General features: G+C 38.7%; 1 protein-coding gene across 11 annotated transcripts in view; it reads left to right on the forward strand.

Annotated features, from left to right (window-relative positions):
* add3a (adducin 3 (gamma) a) overlaps positions 1-14,279 on the forward strand; it is a 238,662-nt gene extending 224,383 nt beyond the window's left edge. For 6 of the 11 annotated variants that reach the window (XM_078223180.1, XM_078223179.1, XM_078223177.1 and 3 more), the window contains 5 exons: positions 296-415; positions 1,031-1,120; positions 5,482-5,605; positions 8,728-8,811; positions 11,381-14,279. In XM_078223180.1, coding sequence (XP_078079306.1) covers positions 296-415; positions 1,031-1,120; positions 5,482-5,605; positions 8,728-8,811; positions 11,381-11,652 — 690 coding nt within the window. In that variant the 3' untranslated portion in view covers positions 11,653-14,279. The remainder of the gene's footprint in view (positions 1-295; positions 416-1,030; positions 1,121-5,481; positions 5,606-8,727; positions 8,812-11,380) is intronic. The other 5 variants (XM_078223185.1, XM_078223188.1, XM_078223184.1 and 2 more) reach the window with 1 other exon arrangement.
* The last annotated feature ends 4,594 nt before the right edge of the window (positions 14,280-18,873 follow it).

An 18,873-nucleotide genomic window follows, 5' to 3' on the forward strand; every position in this document is an offset into this window, starting at 1 on the left:
TCTGGTGAAGTTAGTTTGTGTGTGCATATGTATATGTCTCTCTGGTAGCTGTAGCAACTTCATGCCATTAATATATTTGTATGGTGAGTTTTTTAGCAAAATATCTTAGTCACGCAGCCTTTGGAAGAGCAGAACATGTCGGATAGCAACTTCCTGATTTTTGCATTCAACTGCAGTCATCAGACGCTGTCCTTTTTCCATGCTAACAACTGCTGTTAGCCTCATCAGTATTTCCACCGCTGTTCGCTTTGTCATTATTTCTCTAAGAATTACATAGAGATTTTATTTTTTTTAGTGGAAAAAGGCAGACAGCACTTCAAAAAACAGTAGTGGAACACCAATCAAGATAGAAGATCCTAATCAATTTGTTCCATTAAATACGGATCCACGGGAAGTTCATGATAGGCGAAACAAGGTAAACCCTGTGACTACTTAATTGTTGTATCTGGTTCCATATAAGAGTAAAAATAAAAAATTCCAATAAATTTTAAACCATTTTCATAAATATAACCAAATAAATCATGAAGGAAAGAAGCTTCCAAAGTTACCTGGTACAGAAACCAAGTTTCTGGATTGCCTCACTGGAGTCTGGCATGTGGGAAATAGAAAACCATATTGTCTAGAAACTTTATTTTAAATGACTTAGCTACATGTAAGACACATGCTGAGGATAGGGAATATATTGAAATCGTTCATTTTGTGTTTTTATTCTTTATGATGTGTATTTTGTTAAGTAATATTTATTGTGTTTATAGACTCTATTTGTGTACAATTTAGAATTGTGTCATAATTGTATAATGTGAACTGTTTGTGCAGTTTCATGTATTTGTGGTGAAAAGTTCTTCCAAAACCCTTTGAACTGTTCAGGATAACATCTTCTCACTAATCTGCCCACGGCCAGATGGTTTTAATTGAAGGTAAAAGAATCACATGAAGCTCTTTGATCAGGTCAAAGATGTTTAATATTTACAGTGTCACGTTTCCTGACATATACAACATGTCTGAACCAAGAAATTAATTTTTGTTCCAGATTCGTGAGCAGAATCGATATGACATGAAGACTGCGGGGCCACAGTCACAATTGCTGGCTGGTATTGTTATAGAGAAGAAAAGTGCACCGGTATGGTGGTATCATATATTTCAACTTGGAATGTTTTTTCTTCAATTTGTGGTTTCCCTGTTAATATGAATAGTTATAGTTCTCCCTATTAAAGCATACACGTTTATCATGGGCAGCTGCCAAAAAGTTTGTCATTAAAGCCAATGCCAAAATTGCCATTTTTGGCATCTTAAATGCTCAATTTTTATTTTATGCAGACTGACTAAAGCAAAGAGAGAACTTGAATATTGCTGGAAAGTGAGACATGCTGTCTAAAATTTACATGTTGTACACATTAGGGCAGATGTAAGAATGTCAAAGGGAACAACAGTTTATACAGCATGAGACGAGGGGTGATGATGGTTGGCAAGCCGGCTAATTGATTTGTTGCCATGGCTTTTGCACCAGGAAACCATTGTCCTCTGTTTTTGTTAATTCAAAAGAGGTGCAATGTCTGGACATATTCCTTTTGCCTGCAGAGGACAGATCTCTGCATATGAATATATATAGCTACTAACTAGCAAGCATGTGTGCGAGCATGACTGATCACCTTAAACTGATAGCGTAATTCTTAGCACACTCTGGATTGTTCAGCAAATGCTGCCCAATCACAGAAAACATTAAACTTTAGACATATGTTCTGAGTTTTGCAAGCACAGATTAGTTGAGTATGGTTAGTATTCTATTACAAACAGGGGCGAGAGTGGCTGCAATTTGCCCTGGCGCCACCTTAACTAATCGAGCCCCATTTTCTCATGCGGTATAAATTGGTATTGCTGTTGAAATTTAGCATTCTTGTGTCTGTCCTGATGGGTGCAAGATGAAAAGTTTCAACAGCATGTCTCTTTTTTTATCAGCAATACTCGTCTATACTGCCAAGTGACTAAAGAGAGAACTCTTTACCTTCGCAGTGAATTGTACCTACAATTTACTTGAAACAGATTAAATCACTTGATGAATCAATCCATTTTGTTAACAACATTAGTGATGCCAAATACATTAATCAGCTGAAACCTAAGACCAACTGTTTTCTTTCAGGTACCCACTGTGTCCTTTCAGCATTTTGATTGTTGTTTCAGAAACATTTATCACATGCACAGCATGAATATTAACTGCTCTCTCTCGAATCTGTAAACAAAATTAATTTTAATCTTTCAACACTACTCCTTCCCAGCCATGTGTTGCAACAAATCACATTCACAGGAATGCAATGTGGAGACTATAATGGATTATTTTAACCACATTATCAATGTTAATGTTTTAAACTGACCAATATCAAAGAGTGATGTTTTCTTTTAAATAATTGAGGTGTCTAAAATGTACTGTACCAGGAATACAAGAAGGTGAAATTAATCAGTATTTGGAAATTCGGGGATTAATTAAGGATAGAAAGCAGGAATTTGGTAAAGACAAGCGTTGTTGAACAAATTTGATAGTTTTTTTTTGAAGAACTGACTGGATGGATAAAGTGGTGTGCCCAGAAGTCATTGTTGAATCCTCATTTTTTGTTGATATGGATAATTTCTACTTGGACACACAGCATGATCTTGAAAATTTGATGACAGGAAGTTGGGAACCCAGGAAACAGCAAGGAGATCTGTAAAAGAATTCAGAAAGATGCACAGTTTAGTGGAAAGGGCAAATAAAGCAGCAAGTATATAATGCTCAAAAAAGTGACATGCTGTTGATACTTTGTCTTGCACTCATCAGGACAGATGCAAGAATACCAAGTCTCAAAGGGAACAATAATGTATACTGCATGAGAAGAGGGTGTTGAAGTGGACTCTGGTAGGGGCATTGTCATGAACCAGGGAATGGCTGCCCCCAAGCTTTTGTAATCAGAAAAAAGTACATTAGAACCATAGAAAATTATAGCTCAGAAACAGGCCTTTTGGCCCTTCTTGTCTGTGCTGAACCATTTTTTGCCTAGTCCCACTGACCTGCACTTGGACCATATCCCTCCACACCCCTCTCATCCATGAACCCGTCCAAGTTTTTCTTAAATGTTAAAAGTTTACCACTTTATCCGGCGGCTCATTCCACACTCCCACTACTCTCTGCGTGAAGAAGCCCCCCCTAATATTCTCTTTAAACTTTTCTCCTTTCACCCTTAACCCATGCCTGACTGAGTGCAAGACAAAAAGCTTCAACAGCATGTCTTTTGTTTTCCAGCAATACTCAAGTTCTCTACTACCAAGCGACTGACTACAAGGATATATTATTCTGAATAAGTGTGGGTAAAATGTTTTGGGAAGAAAAACAAGGAATTGGAGTGTATGTTCATGCTAAATTAGTATTGTGCTTTTTTATGTAATCCATTATCGAAACATCAAAGCTATAGAAAATGCACAGCATTGATTGATGCACCACGGCGATGCCAGGGATGGCATGGGGAAAGGTTTGAGCAGGACTATTTCCATTAAAACAGAGAAAATGAAGAGAATATTTAATTAATGAATATGGAATTATGAAGGGTTTTGATGGTGACTCAGGAAAGACAATGGGTGCAATTTTCCTGACCCGTTGTGCTGCTCAAGTAGCGCAGCAGGCCCGGAAATGTCAGTGGGGGGCCTGTAGCAGGAGTCACGCCGGCGTCCAGCAGATTGCAATTTTCCCAGGCGCTTTATTTCAACGTAATCAGCCTTGCACTGGAAATCAGGCTGATTTATAAAATGGAAATCTTCATTTCCATGTCATTAGTGAGCCCGGGATGGTATCAGTTGGGCTTGATGATGTCTTCCGCACCCCCCCCCCCCCCCACCCCCCCAACCACCAGGTTCCCACCAGTGGGGATTAAAGCTGGTCCCAATCAACGGGGTCCAGACGTGATCACCTTGCTGGTGGGAACAGAGAGCATTGAAATTCCCCACCCCCCTGAGATTGGGGGCAGGGGGGTGCAACTTGGGTGTGCCAGCCTGGCACCCTGGCACTGCCCACTGGGCAGTGTCAAGGGGGCGGGGTGAGGCCGATCAGTGTTGATGGGGGGGAGGGGGGGGGCACACATTGCTGCATTAGGGATTGGTGGGAGAGAGGAGGGCCATCGGAGCTGGCCGTGGGGCAGAGGGGGTCGGGGCTGGCGATCAGTGCTGGCCCGGGTTTGGGGTGTTTGAGGAAGCCAGTGATTGGGAGGAGGTTGGGGGGTTGTTCAGAGAGGCCATTGATCAGGAGAGGGTCAGGGAAGCCGACGATCAGGTGTGTGGTGGGGCTGGGGAAGCCAGTGATCGGGGAGGGGACAGTGCACATGTGCCGACCTCCCTACTGACAGATCAGCACACCGCAGCAGCCCACTCAATACGCTGATTCCGGCCTCTGTCGGGATTAGGTACCCCACCCCCTTTACCGGCATGAATCCCCCAGTGGACTCTGTGATGCACAGAGTGCTGGAAATTCATCCCACTAAGTGCGCCCAAAAAACGGTGGGAAAATCGCTTGTTGGGCACTTTGGGTTTTTTTGGTTGGGGGGGGAGAATTGCGCCCAATTTCCTCTGGTAAGTCGATGACACCTCATCAAACTAAAATTCAGTGAGGAAAACAGGAGAAAATTCTCTACATACAAGGCTACTAAAACAGAAGGATGTTGAGGCAGTGGTCATTACATCTTTAAGGAAAATTGTATCAATATAGCCTTGTAGCAGAACAAGATATATTATGGGAGGAGGTTTGTGGTGAGAGATAGAACAACAGTGGGATTTGTTTTGAATTATTCTAGTAATAGCTGGCATCACCATAATATGCCAAATCAACTTCCATGCTCTAAAATTCTATGGTTCTGTGAATTTCTCATGAAATGCTGAACCAAAAGCATAATGAATGCAAAGAGAAAATGATTTAATTAGCATGCCATTTGGATGGTTTACAGCTCAGGTTATTATAAACATTTTAATCTCTAAATTAAACTCTTTTGTTCTCCCCATACTTGAGTTAGCCCCCTGCCTGCATACTGGTGATACTGTCTAATTGCCAGACATTTCCACAGAAGCTATAAAAATGCTTATTTGTCAATCTAATGAGCTTTGACTCAGTGATAGGGGACAGGATCTCTCCCTTTGCAAATGATTCAGTTAAAACTTAGCCAAGGGAACCAGAATACCATATGTATGTGGTTTCAACACTGGAATTTGAACTTGGTTTAGCACTTCAGTGTCATTGCTGTTAAGATGCCCCGAGGTTATTTTGAATTGTAATAATTAGCTCAGTTAAAGTCATACCTCTATGTTTTGCTGACTGAGAAAGGAACTGAGTGATAGTAAATTGTCTCCTGTACATTGGCTTGCTAAAGAAGATGTTGTAAATTTTCTGAGAATTGTGATAGTTAAAATTCTCCATCACCACTGAAACCTAAAATTATTTATGTAACTTTGCTTACTTTCCCGCCCATGCAGTTGAATATCGAAGAAATGGAAGACCAGTTGCCACCAGGTCCACCTAACCCATTTAGTTATTTAAATGAGTGCGAATTGGAGGAATACAAAAAAATAATTGAACGGAAGCAACAAGGATTGGACGGTAAAATTTTTTTTGATATGAAGGAGTTGATTACATCTAGAAATTTCTCAACACAATGTACAAAAACTTAAAACATTTCTGTGTTGAGTATGGGAAAGGAGACAAGTTGTTGTATTAAGATAACTTGGAAACAGTGACCTCTTGTGGTTAATAGATCTAAATGCCCCATGTAGACTATTTTCACTTACTAATATTTGTTTTCCTGGTTTAATTAGGACTTTGGTTGGACCATCACCTACGAAATTTTGGAGTATTGAAACTCCAGATGCACACAAGGACGTCTGTGTCCACAATGGCAGCCTCCCCCTCCTTGAGTTCTATTGGTCACAATGTTTCCTTCATTTGTATTCCAACCTCAATTAGGAATGTGTTTTAAGTTGCTGCTGCACTGTCCACCTAATGATATTGGAAGTTACCATGTGGCATTATTGGCTTGCGTGTCAGTCCCTTTGTGTAAAATTGGGATCTGAATTAAAGAGCTATGATTAGAAGGATATGTAGAATTTTCTCATTTTTCAGGTCTACCTTCATCAGTCTTGAGTTGAGACCTAAGCTCCCAGAGGCTTGTTCTAGAACTGTTTTATAAATGGAGGGTAAGCTGACATGGGGTAATCTTCTTCCCTCACTTTCTCTTATGAGGGGAATGTCTGATATTACCCTCCTGGCAATAAAATGTTTTATGGGTTGTGGGAACTATTTGTACTTGACCAATCAAAACCTTCCCATAGCAATATTTGAACAAGAATGGAGTTTTGAATGGAGTTTTTCCGTTATCCTCTAGCTATTGACCATCCTCTATTGGTCTCTTAATCTAACCAAAATAGATCAACATTTGTTTAATTTGTGGGAATGTTCTATACACAATTTTGATGTACTGGTTCCTGACATAACAAAAATGACCATACTTCTAAGAAATTAATTGAAACTGATGCAGTTTGCACAATTCTGAGGGTGTAAAATGCATTATAATAGAGTTCTCCTTTATCTCCTCTATTATCAATTGTCCATAATTTTGAACAATGCTACATAAAAGTTTTAACATCACGGATGGAATCCTTTAGATAGAATGAGGTTAAAGACATGGAAGAACATTTTTATGAGATTAACGTCTCATGATACAAACTAAATGCTTAATGTTAAACTTCTAAACACAGAATGTAATGCTGTTCTTTAATTATGCCAATGTGCACCAGTTGTTTGCTCCTCATTGATAGGTCAAATCTTTAGTTCAGTTGTTTACCATAATTTCCTCCTACGCTACACTCCCAGCAGTGTACACAAACAGTGTTAATTAGCAATCAACTGGCAAATGGGATCTGTAACATTTTTTAAAGTTTTTAAAATAAGGATAATTGGCAGCAATCTCCTAAATGTGGCTGGTAAAATGGAGTTAAAACACCCTGAGCCGGTTGGAGATGGCTGCTAATTAATTAATGTTATCTATTTTTAATAGTTTGAAGATTACTGTAAATATAGTTACTTTAGACCCAAAAGGTGATCTTGATCACAAAGATATTTAAAGTTGTCCATATCTTCATAAGACCATTCTGCAGTTTGATGATGCTTGTTAATTATTTTTATATAGTTAACTTCCACATTACATTTGAGGAAATAAGCGTATATCTTTTGCAAGAATTGAGAATGGATGACTTTGGGAATATTGACAGTTATAGATTAGTAAATCTTAGATTTATCTAGTCTAATTACTGTGTTGAAAATTGCTAAATCTGTAAATGCATTCAGAGAGTTGACATATCCCAGTCCAAGAGAAAAGCACGAGCGCCCTTTAAAACCTTGTACAGTCTGAAATGTGTGTCTAGTTACTTACACTTCTTAAAGATGTAGTCCATTGCAAATTCTCTTTCCCCACCCCTGTCCAGCAGCCCCAAGTTATTAAACTTTTCTGTATGTTATGCCATTGGCAGTCATATTGTTATCACTGTCATTATGATGGGTAAAAGTTTTCACAAGGATTTCTCTGCTAGATGACAGAAGACTTGAAAGCAAGTTAATGGCTGCAATAGCTTATTAGGTAGAATATTCCTGGAGGCTACTATGATTCTGTCATTTGAAAATGGTAAAATTGCTCTATTTAGAGCAATTTTCATTACTGCAAAAAATTGGTGTTTGTATTGTACAAGAAATCACTCAATAACCACTCTGAGCCTATGTTCCCTTGATGTCCCAGAACAAAAAATGTTTTTTTCTTACTTCCATTTTACTTTGGGTTTCAGATCTTTAAAGGTTACTTGTTTCTAACTTTCTTCTTGACAATTCTATGCAGTGTTGCATACCAATTATCCTAATGAATGCTACTACCAGACCTAAAAGTTCACAAATACCAAAACAATGCAAAAAAATTAATGAGTTCCCTTGATGGCTTAGATCCTTGATATTTACTAAATGACCTGTTCTTAAAAAAAAGCTGGAGCAGCAACAGAAATACAACAGTTGGCTTGTGTGTGTCTTGGCCAAAGAAATTTTAAAAATAGCCAGAATAGAATATGCTTAATTGCTATCCTTATCTCTGTGGGACACTCTACATCTGGAGATTGTACGAGGACAGATTACGATTTGATTGTTTTGCACCCCCATCTCACCGTCATTGTCCAATACTTGTCTTCACTCACTATTCAGGCTGACACATGAAGAATGAACATTTGGGGCATAGTAACACAAGGCTGCCAGCTCCTCTGGAACCATGCCGAGCATTAATCATCAGGACTGAAGAATATTTTAATTAATTTTGTATTAAATCTGAATCATAATAGGGTGTGAGGTGTGAATGAAGTAACAGGATATGTAGTTTGTTCAAAAATAGTCTGTTGGAAAATGTAACCCAATTCCTTTTAGATTAATTTGCTATCCTGTTCAGATGAAACTAATGCTGCTTTTAGTTGCAATCTCCATCGACTCCAGCATTTGGTATTCCATGAAACACAAAAGCAAAATTAACTTTGCTATAATAACTGACAATGTTGCTGGCTGTATGCTTTATATTTATTTTGTGAGCAAAGTAGGTTTTAGTTTGCACTATTTTTTTAACAAAGCATGAATCCTTTGCACTGCATGTAATATTTTAACACCATTAAAACAAAGAAAAACTAACTCTTCTCCTACAGATACTGAACAGGAACTAACATCAGATGATGGTTCTGCGCTATCACCACCTCAGTCCCCACAAGCATTACCAGCAAAATTAGAAGGTTGGACACTTTAACTGTAGTTCGTTAGTCCTGTGCATTCTTTGATGGCATTCATGTATCTAAACCGTTTATACATTTCTGTTTCTATTATTATTGCATCTTTCTCAAAGAAAGCATTACAGTATAATACATACAGTATTTTTATGTTCAGTTGAAGATTAGTTTAATTGTCCTGAATATGACACTGGCAGCATTGGTATTGTGCTATATCTCCATGCAATGCAATATTGGTGCATTGAGTTCAATAATATGAGCCAAAATTTTCATATTTAGCATTGCAAAAACAAAATAAACAACTACAGAAAGAATGGAACTCTTTTATTCTTTATAAAAGAGTTTATTTCTCTCCCCCCAAATTGATCCAACCTCATAGTGAGCATCGTACACTCGTGGTTCAGGCATACTATTTGGCTCGAGCTTTATTTCCATTTTGTCAATAAATTATCTCTCTTGCACTCTTTAATTTGTTTTATCACTTAGACTATTTCCAATATGGAAATTAAACTAATTTATCCAAAATAAGACAACCTGGATAAATAAATTGGATTTTCTGTTTTCTTTCCTTCATGTGCCTGCCCACACAATCTTCATGACAACCACACACCAAATAATTTCCCCTGCCTCTTGTAGTCACACAATTTTGATCATTCTGGTAAATCATAAACAGAATTATAATACCATTTTAAAAATATAATCTAAAAGTCAATGAGAAGGAAAAGATAGCATAGTAGTTTTGGGTTTAGTTATCTAGTAATCTGTAGACATGAATTCAAACGCCACACTGGCAATAGTCAGATTTTAATTTGGTTAAGTAAATCTGGAAGGGAAAAAAGAGCTAGTATCAGTAATAGTAATCAAGTTAATTCCAGATTGCTGGGCGGAGGTGGGGGAGGAAATGTTCACTAACATGCCTTGGGGAAGGAACCTGGTCTGTTCTATATGTGACTCCAGACGCAGAGTGAATCATAGACAGGCTGTGGGTATGGACAGACCGGTGGCACATGCAATTTAACACAGAAGTACAAAGTATACATTTTGATGGGAATAATGAGAGGCAATATAAAATATACAATTTAGGTGCAGGATCAAAGAAACCTGGGAATATATGCACAAATCATATAAGGCAGGTTAAAAAATGTTTGTGGATCCTGAGCTTTATAAACAGACATAAAATACAAAAGCAGTGAAGTTAAAGGTTCGGCTCTAACTGGAGTACTGTGTCCATGACTGGGCATTGCACTTTAGGATGTGAAGGCTTCAGTGAGATTGCAGAAAAGATTTACAAGAATAGTTTCAGGGATGAGGGACTTCAGTTATGTGGAGAGATTGGAGAAGTTTGGATGTTCTTGGAGCAGAGAAAGTTACGCAATTTCATGGAGGCATTTAACTGTTCTCATTGATGGAATGGTGGAGAACCAGAGGACACAGATTGAGTGACTGCCAGAAGAACCAAAAAAGTGACATGGGAAGAAAACATTTTATGCAGCAAGCGGTTACGATCTGGAATGAACCACCTGAAAGGGGCAGATTCAATCATGGTGTTCAAAAGCGAATTGGATAAGCATCTTAAGGCAAAACAAGTTGCAGTGCTATGTGGAAATGGGCCAGGGAGTGAACAGCTGAATTTATCGTTCAGAGAGTCTGCACAGGCCTGTTGGACTAAGTGGCTTCCTTATGTGCTGTAACCATTTTTCAATTCTGTGTGGCTGCCTCTTAACTGCCCTCTGAAATGGCCTAGCAAATCATTCAGTTGTCAAGTAGCTGACTCATCACATTTCAAGGGCAGTTATGAACAGGCAATAAATGTTGGCTTTGCTAATAACACCCATATCCCATCAAGAAGGCAAATGGAATGCTGTCCTTCATTGGCAGAGGTATAGAATATAAAAGAAAGGATATAATGTTGGAATTGCATCAAACACTGATGAGGCCACAACTGGAATATTGTGTGCAAGTCTGGTCACCATATTAAAGGAAGTATGTAATTGGTCTGGAGAGAGTGCAGAGGAGGTTTACAAGAATGTTGCCAGGGCTAGGAAGGTGTAGCTATGAGGAGAGATTGGATAGGTTGGGATTATTTTCCTTGGAACAAAGAAGGTTGAGGAATGACTTGGTGTACAAAATTATGAGGGAAAGATAAGAGTGGACAGGAAAAAATTGTATCCCTTGGTGGAGAATTCTGGAACCAAGATTCAAGATAAGTGGCACGAGGTGTAGAGGGGACATGAAGAAGAACCTTTTTGAGCAAAGGGTGGTGGGTGTCTGGAATTCACTGTCTGAGTTGGTGGTGGAGGCAGAGATCCTAAACTCTTTTTAAAAAGTACCTGGATCTGCACCTTAAATGCTGTAAGCTACAGGCCAAGGGCCGGATACAGAAAGTTGGGATTAGAAAGGGGACCTGGATGTCCTCAGGCTGGCATGGACAAGATGGGCCAAATAGCCTCCTTCCATGCTGTAACTTTTCTATGGTTCTATGAATGAATGGATAATATTTAAAATAAAAATTCATTTAAGATTCTTTCATAATTGCTAGTTTAACTCTTTCGTATTCATTATCATTCTGCCTCAGAAAACACTATGCCAACAGTGGTGGTGAATGGAGGAAAGGAAGATGGACAAGCTTTAACAGAAGATGTGACAAAACGCATCAGCCAGTTAACAACTAGCACTGTGGAGAGTGTGGAAATCACCATCAAGACAACAGAAAAGATAGATCTGAATGCCAGTGATACTCTTTCACCTGAGGGGTCTCCTTCTAAATCCCCCTCCAAGAAGAAAAAGAAATTCCGCACACCATCATTCTTGAAAAAGAACAAAAAGAAGGAAAAAATGGAAGCATAATGATAAGTCTTCAGGAGTGTTGCACAACTAAAATGCTGGTCAGATATGTCAATTTTAAATGCTTGATATTGACATGTTCCTTGGCTAAATGTGCTAAACGTCAGTTAACTGTGCACTGACCTAGAATAGAAGAAAAGGCCAAATCTATATAGGGGTTATTAATCTGGCATCAAAACATTTTATTGCAAGTTTGTTTAGTAATTAACCTTTTGCCAAAATTAAATCACGTTCTAGTGAATCCTAGACTTGGAACGATTATACTGTGGAATTTATTTTAATCTTTTTAAAATAAACTCATCTCACTACATTTATCCACAAAAATGTGGAAATTTTATACATTAAACACAGATGATTTAATCCATTAATGACAACTTTCTATCTTAAAATTTTAATACTACAAAATGTTACTAGCATGCAATATATGGGTCTAATGACAGAATAAAGAATTCCTGACTCTAGTACACCTGAGCTACACCAGGCATGTCATAGTTCTAATATTAATGGACTCAATTATACAAAACTGGAGTCATGTTGATAGCGTTTTTGTTCTTTTTTTAAAAAAAACTATACTGCACTTTTTGGTGATACATAACTTACTAGTGATATAAATCCTAAGTGAATACTACATGAGGCAACCAAATGAAGGAGAAATAATGCTACCAAAAAGGGAAAGGAGGGTGTGCAATGAGATTAAGCGTTGGGGAAGGATTGAGATTATAACAAATAAGTGGTATTACAGCAGTTGATTTTTTTTGGGGGGGAACTGACAACTTGTAGAGTTGTTAAAAAGAGAAAAAGGCATGAAAATAACATTTTAGATGCATGATCTAGAAAATTAAGCTAAAACATGATACCAAAACTAGTGCCCACATCTTCTGAGTCACCCAACTATTTTGACCAATTTTTCCCCCTACACCTCTATCTTTAACCCCAGAGGCACCTGGTGATTTAAAAACAACCTCTGTTGTCGGCCATGAGTCTATATCTTGATCACATCTTGTGGCATTTGATTTTGTTAGCTACTAGATGGAACATGCTAACTTGGCTTGCCCACTGATGAGCCTGTGGAGTTTGGGCTATTGATTTGAACTGGTTGACAAAGTATCCCCAATTTAAGACTGGTATCCAATGTGGCCATTTTTTTGTCCCATTTTCAGCGAGTTTACTCTTGATATGTTAGTTACTACACTGATATTTGAATCAGTATTTTGCAAACAAACTTTTTTTAAAAACAAAAAAAATCTATCAGGAACAGCATGTTGATTATCAAGAGAACCTCCTTGCAAAAATATCATTTATATTGTATGTTCTCTTCTATTGTTACTTGTATTTGTTACAAAGTGGTTTCTCATGTACTATGGAACGTGCAGTTAAGATTTTTATCTTGTTGAAAGGCTAAGAAGTGATTAATTATGGGTGCATTCAAACAACTTAAGTTGTGATCACAAATTTGCTGTGTATTCTCCATTTCCTGCTTGTGGTGTGAACCCCACGTGCTTCTGCTGAACAAAATTATGATGTTGAGGGGGAAATCTATTTTTAATTTGATTTTTTGTTTTGGAATGACTGAAGGATGGTATTTTTGTAAGCATAAAAACTTTTTAAAAGATTTAAATATTGTAATCTCAAAATAGTTTCTCCATATATACACCCCTATCTGTTTGCTGAAGAATATAGGTTTACCAGATCAATAGACTTCTGTTACTAATATTTTTACAACTAATATTTTCATGGTAACTGTCAGAAAGAGACCAGTAAAAGTAAATTTTATGGAATGTTTAAATTCACAAGCTAAGCTTGGACACTGAGAAAGCCACTACATGAGTTATTAAAAAGAATAGATAAATTAAACCACTAGCATTGGGGTCTGTGATCTGAATCCCAATTAGCAATGTGAATGGTAGTTTGGTTCTGAATACTGTATGTTGATAAATGGAATTGGAGTAGTTGGAAGGTTTGAGGATATAGGATTGGGCTACAGCAATGCATCTCTGAAAGGGAACAACACAATATCAACACTAATGAGTACTGGAAAGATTTAACAAGTAGTTAAACTTTAGTTGAACTTTTTGTATTAACTGTTTAAGGAGTAGTTTTCCAAGCTTTGTGCTTCTGGTAACTTTCTTTTTTGGGGGGGTGACTCCTGTCTGCATAATGTATGCAGCTATGCATTGCTTTAAATTGAGTTAATTGACCTTGTTGCACCTTGTTGGCACTATATACATACACAAGTGCAGCAACCCATTGTCCTGTGGAAAAGGCTTAACAAAATTGCTTTTAAATGTGTTGCAAATCAATGTAAAATCCACACTACAGTATTTTTTGATGTGGAAGTACAGTATCCCATTTTAGAAATCTTATGATTTGTGTCTTATGGGACAATTTTCCAATAACCTTACTCTCCAATTTAAGCCCTAATTATGTGATATAATGTCCTTTTTAAATTATATTCTGACAAATTCCATTGCTTTCTTATATTTTTGAAATTCTGTAAAGCATCTAAATCTTTGGAGCATTTCAAAATCTGGAATCTGCTTATGGAAGAATGTAAAAGAAATGGCACTCTGTATAGCAGCTTACTTGCTCTATGAAAAATTAAATACCTACATATATAAAAACACCAAAAATTGTCTTATCTTTGCCTATGTATGAACGATAACTTAGAACCTTGTTTCTAAGTAATGAGATAGTAATGATCTTCAGCCTTGTATCATATTTTAAGTTAGTTCATAGTGAAGATTAAAATGTGTTCCCAATACAAGAACACTTGAATATTAAGTCCTACTACAACTGTTTAACCACATGAATTGCTATTTATTTAGGTTGCCAGGGTATATAGCTAAGATATCATCTGTCCCTGCATGTTTCCAGCAAGTTAATTATTGGTACAATCTGAAAAACATATGATATCAATCAGTAAATTAACTGTTAAAATTAAGTTAGCATAATCCTTTAATTTCTTAAATGTGTCATCTTCATTCAGTATTCTCTACATAGTTAAAAGTCAGATTTGTGGAGGATACCAAGATAGAGGAAGTAGAGTTAAGTAAAGCAGCTCAAAAATCTCATTGATTTGGTCAAAATTATATGCAGGCAGTAAAATGGTATTTGAAATTTAAGTGTAAAGTACCGCACATATAAATAAACTGAAACAAACTACATGAATGATAAAACGGTAGAAAAAGTCATACTTAGTGTATAACCACTCTCAAGTAGTAATTCAGAGGAAGGAGAATGTTGAACCACACAAGCAAAATAAAAGTCCTAGAAGGTGAGAGATCAATCTGTACAACCTGCATTCCTCCAATTCTGGCCTGTTGCGCATTCTAAGAGTGGGGACTGCAGGGTAGATGAGCTGACTGACCATGGCACTGTAATACAGGATGCCTTTCAATGGGAGGAGCACATAAGAATATAGTGGTACTAGGGAATACGATAGTGAAGGGGACTGTCTCTCTGGAGCAAGGAGCGAGAGTTCAGACAACCATGCTGCCTGCCCGGTGCCAGGGTTCGGGACATCTGCTTCGGGCTGAAGAGGAAATTGCAATGGGAGGGCTGGATCCCATTGTCATGGTCCATTTAGGTACCAATTACAGGTAGAACGAGGAAAGAGGTTCTGCATAGAGTTTGAGGTGCTAGGCATTAAATTAAACAGAACCTCCAAGGTTGTAACCTCTGGATTATTACCTGAGCCATGTGCGAAGTGGCAGAGGGTACATAAAATTAGAGTGATTAATACGTGGTTCAAAGACTGGTGTGGGAAAAGTGGGTTTCAGTTTATCGGGCACTGGGTAAAGAGGGGCTGTACCATTAGGACGGCCTACATTTGAACCTTGCTGGAACCAGTGTTCTTGCAAATCACATAACTAGGGAAATAGAGAGGACTTTAAACTTAATGGGGTGGTTGGAGAGGAGATACTTAGGTTTACAAAGCAAAAGGATATGGCAGCATTACAAGGCAGCTATTTAGGTAACGATACCCACTGTGTGACAGGAAGGGACAGAGTGTACAAACATTAGAAATAACAGTAAATAAGATCCTGTGCCGATATGTAGTTTCTATCCTTCTGTTCGCCTCCCATTCATATGTCTATTAAGATACACCTTGAACGTTGCTAACATGCTCCCATCACCTCCACTGGGAGTATATTCCAGGCACCCACCACCCTGTGAGAAACTTTCCCCACACGTCTCCCCTAAACTTACCATTCTCACCTTAAACTTGTGCCCTCTTGTAGTCAACCCTTCCACCCTGGGAAAAAGCCTCTGACTATCCACCCTATCTATGCCTCTCAATTTTGTAGACTTCTATTTTGGGAAATTTTTCGGATTGGAGGCAGGTTGCTAGCAGAGTGCCACAGGGATCAGTGCTTGGTCCTCTGCTCTTTGTGATTTTTATTAATGACTTAGAGGAGGGGGCAGTAAATTTGCTGATGACACCAAGATTGGTGGAGTAGTGGATGAGGTGGAGGGCTGTTGTAGGCTGCAAAGAGACATAGATAGGATGCAAAGCTGGGCTGAAAAATGGCAAATGGAGTTTAACCCTGATAAATGTGAGGTGATTCATTTTGGTAGGACTAATTTAAATGTGGATTACAGGGTCAAAGGTAGGGTTCTGAAGACTGTGGAGGAACAGAGAGATCTTGGGGTCCATATCCACAGATCTCTAAAGGTTGCCACTCAAGTGGATAGAGCTGTGAAGAAGGCCTATAGTGTGTTAGCTTTTATTAACAGGGGGTTGGAGTTTAAGAGCCGTGGGGTTATGCTGCAACTGTACAGGACCTTGGTGAGACCACATTTGGAATATTGTGTGCAGTTCTGGTCACCTCACTATAAGAAGGATGTGGAAGCGCTGGAAAGAGTGCAGAGGAGATTTACCAGGATGCTGCCTGGTTTGGAGGGTAGGTCTTATGAGGAAGGTTGAGGGCGCTAGGGCTGTTCTCTCTGGAGCGGAGGAGGCTGAGGGGAGACTTGATAGAGGTTTATAAAATGATGAAGGGGATAGATAGAGTGAACGTTCAAAGACTATTTCCTCGGGTGGATGGAGCTATTACAAGGGGGCATAACTATAGAGTTCATGGTGGGAGATATAGGAAGGATATCAGAGGTAGGTTCTTTACGCAGAGAGTGGTTGGGGTGTGGAATGGACTGCCTGCAGTGATAGTGGAGTCTGACACTTTAGGAAGATTTAAGCGGTTATTGGATAGGTACATGGAGCACACCAGGATGATAGGGAGTGGGATAGCTTGATCTTGGTTTCAGATAAAGCTCGGCACAACATCGTGGGCCGAAGGGCCTGTTCTGTGCTGTACTGTTCTATGTTCTATCAGGTTACCCCTCAGCCTCTGTCTTTCCAGTGAAAACAATCTGAGTTTATCCAACCTCTCTTCATACCTAAGACCCTCCAGACCATACAACATCCTGGTAAATCTTCTTTGCACCCTCTCCAAAGCAACCACGTCTTTCTGATAGTGTGGCGACCAGAACTGCACACAATATTCCAGATGCGGCCTAATGGAACACATTCAAAAATCCATAAAATCATATACCATAATGCCTTAAGACAAGTAAGATTCACCTTGAGCCTATGAATTCATCATAGCTCATAGATTTTTGTCTGTCTGCCTGCAATTGACCATTTCGTATTCCAGCAATTACCTCAAGGTCTTGCATTGAAATCCAGCCCAGTCTCCTCTGTGTGGCCAGTCTCAGCTCAAAACTGCACTCAGTCTCTTCAATCTTTCTTAGAACAGTTTTATGCAACTGTAACATAGCTTTCCAACTTTCATACTCGATGCCCTGGCCGATGAAGGCAAGCATGCTGACTGCCTTCTTGACGACTTTATCCACCTGTGTTGCCACTTTCAAGGATCCGTGGACCTGTACACCCAGATCCCTCTATGTCAATGCTCCCAAGGGTTCTGCCATTTACTGTATAATTTGCATCTGAACTTGATCTTCCAAAATGCATCATCTTGCATTGGTCTGGGTTAAACTCCCATCTGCCATTTCTCTGCCCAAATCTTCAATCTATCTGTATCCTGCTGTGTCCTTTGACAATCCATAGAATCCCTACAGTGCAGAAGGAGGCCATTCGGCCCATTGAGTCTGCACCAACCACAATTCCACCCAGCCCCTATCCCCATAACTTAGCTAGTCCCCTTTAAGGGGCAATTTTGCATGGCCAATCCACCTAACCCGCACATTTTGGACTGTGGGAGGATTTTTGTGTCACAACAAAGATATATCCTAGTGAGGAAGAAAGATTCTAGGAAGGGGATAAATCAACCATGCTTAACCAAGCAAGTTAAGGTAGTGCTAAGCTGAAAGAAAAAAACTTACCACTAATCTTTGCCACATTGTAAGGCAGAGGATTGGGAAAGTTTTAAAAACCAACAAAAGGAGAAGGTAAACAATGAGAGTAAACTAGCAAATAATACAAAAACAAAGACAATAGGAGTTTTAAATATGTAAAAAGAGAGAGGCCAAAGTGAACATAAGCCCCTTAAAGGATTCTAAAGAATGAGCCTGGGGAGATGATAATGGGGAAACCAGGAAATGGTAGAGGAGTTGTATAAATATTTTTGTCAGTCTTCACAGTGGAAAAAATACCAAATAATCAAGGGGCAAAAAACTGGGGTTAGGAAATAAATATTATAGTTTTCACGAGAGAAAAAGTACGAAGGAAACTGATGGGGACAAAGTCTGATAGGTCCCCTGGACCCAATGGGTTGCATCCTCAGATTTTAAAGAAGTTACAAAAATAGTGGATGTACTTTCTTCCAAGAATCCTTAAATTCTGAAAAAGTCCCAGAGGATTGGAAAACTGCCAATCTAACATCCTTCAAAAAGGGAGGGAGACAAAAAAATAGGTAACTATAGGCCAGTTGGCTTAACATTTGTCATTGGGAAAATGTTAGAGTCCATTATGTAGGATGTAATAGCAAAGCATTTAGAAATATATAACATAATCAAGCAGAGTCAGCGTGACCTCATGAAGGGGAAATCATACCTGACAAATTTATTAGAATTCTTTGAGGTGGTAACTGACAGAATATATAAAGGGGAACCAGATGAATTTCCAAAACGTGTTTGATAAGGCAGTGGTTTTCAACCAGCGAGAACGGTGCAAGTGTGCCGTGGCCTCTTGCAAGAATGCTAGGTTCAGAAAGTTAAATCCCAGCGATGGACTACTTGAAAGCCAAGTAGGGATGTAAATTA

The sequence above is a fragment of the Mustelus asterias genome, chromosome 11 (assembly GCF_964213995.1).
Source record: "Mustelus asterias chromosome 11, sMusAst1.hap1.1, whole genome shotgun sequence".
Classification (NCBI taxonomy): Eukaryota; Metazoa; Chordata; class Chondrichthyes; order Carcharhiniformes; family Triakidae; genus Mustelus; species Mustelus asterias.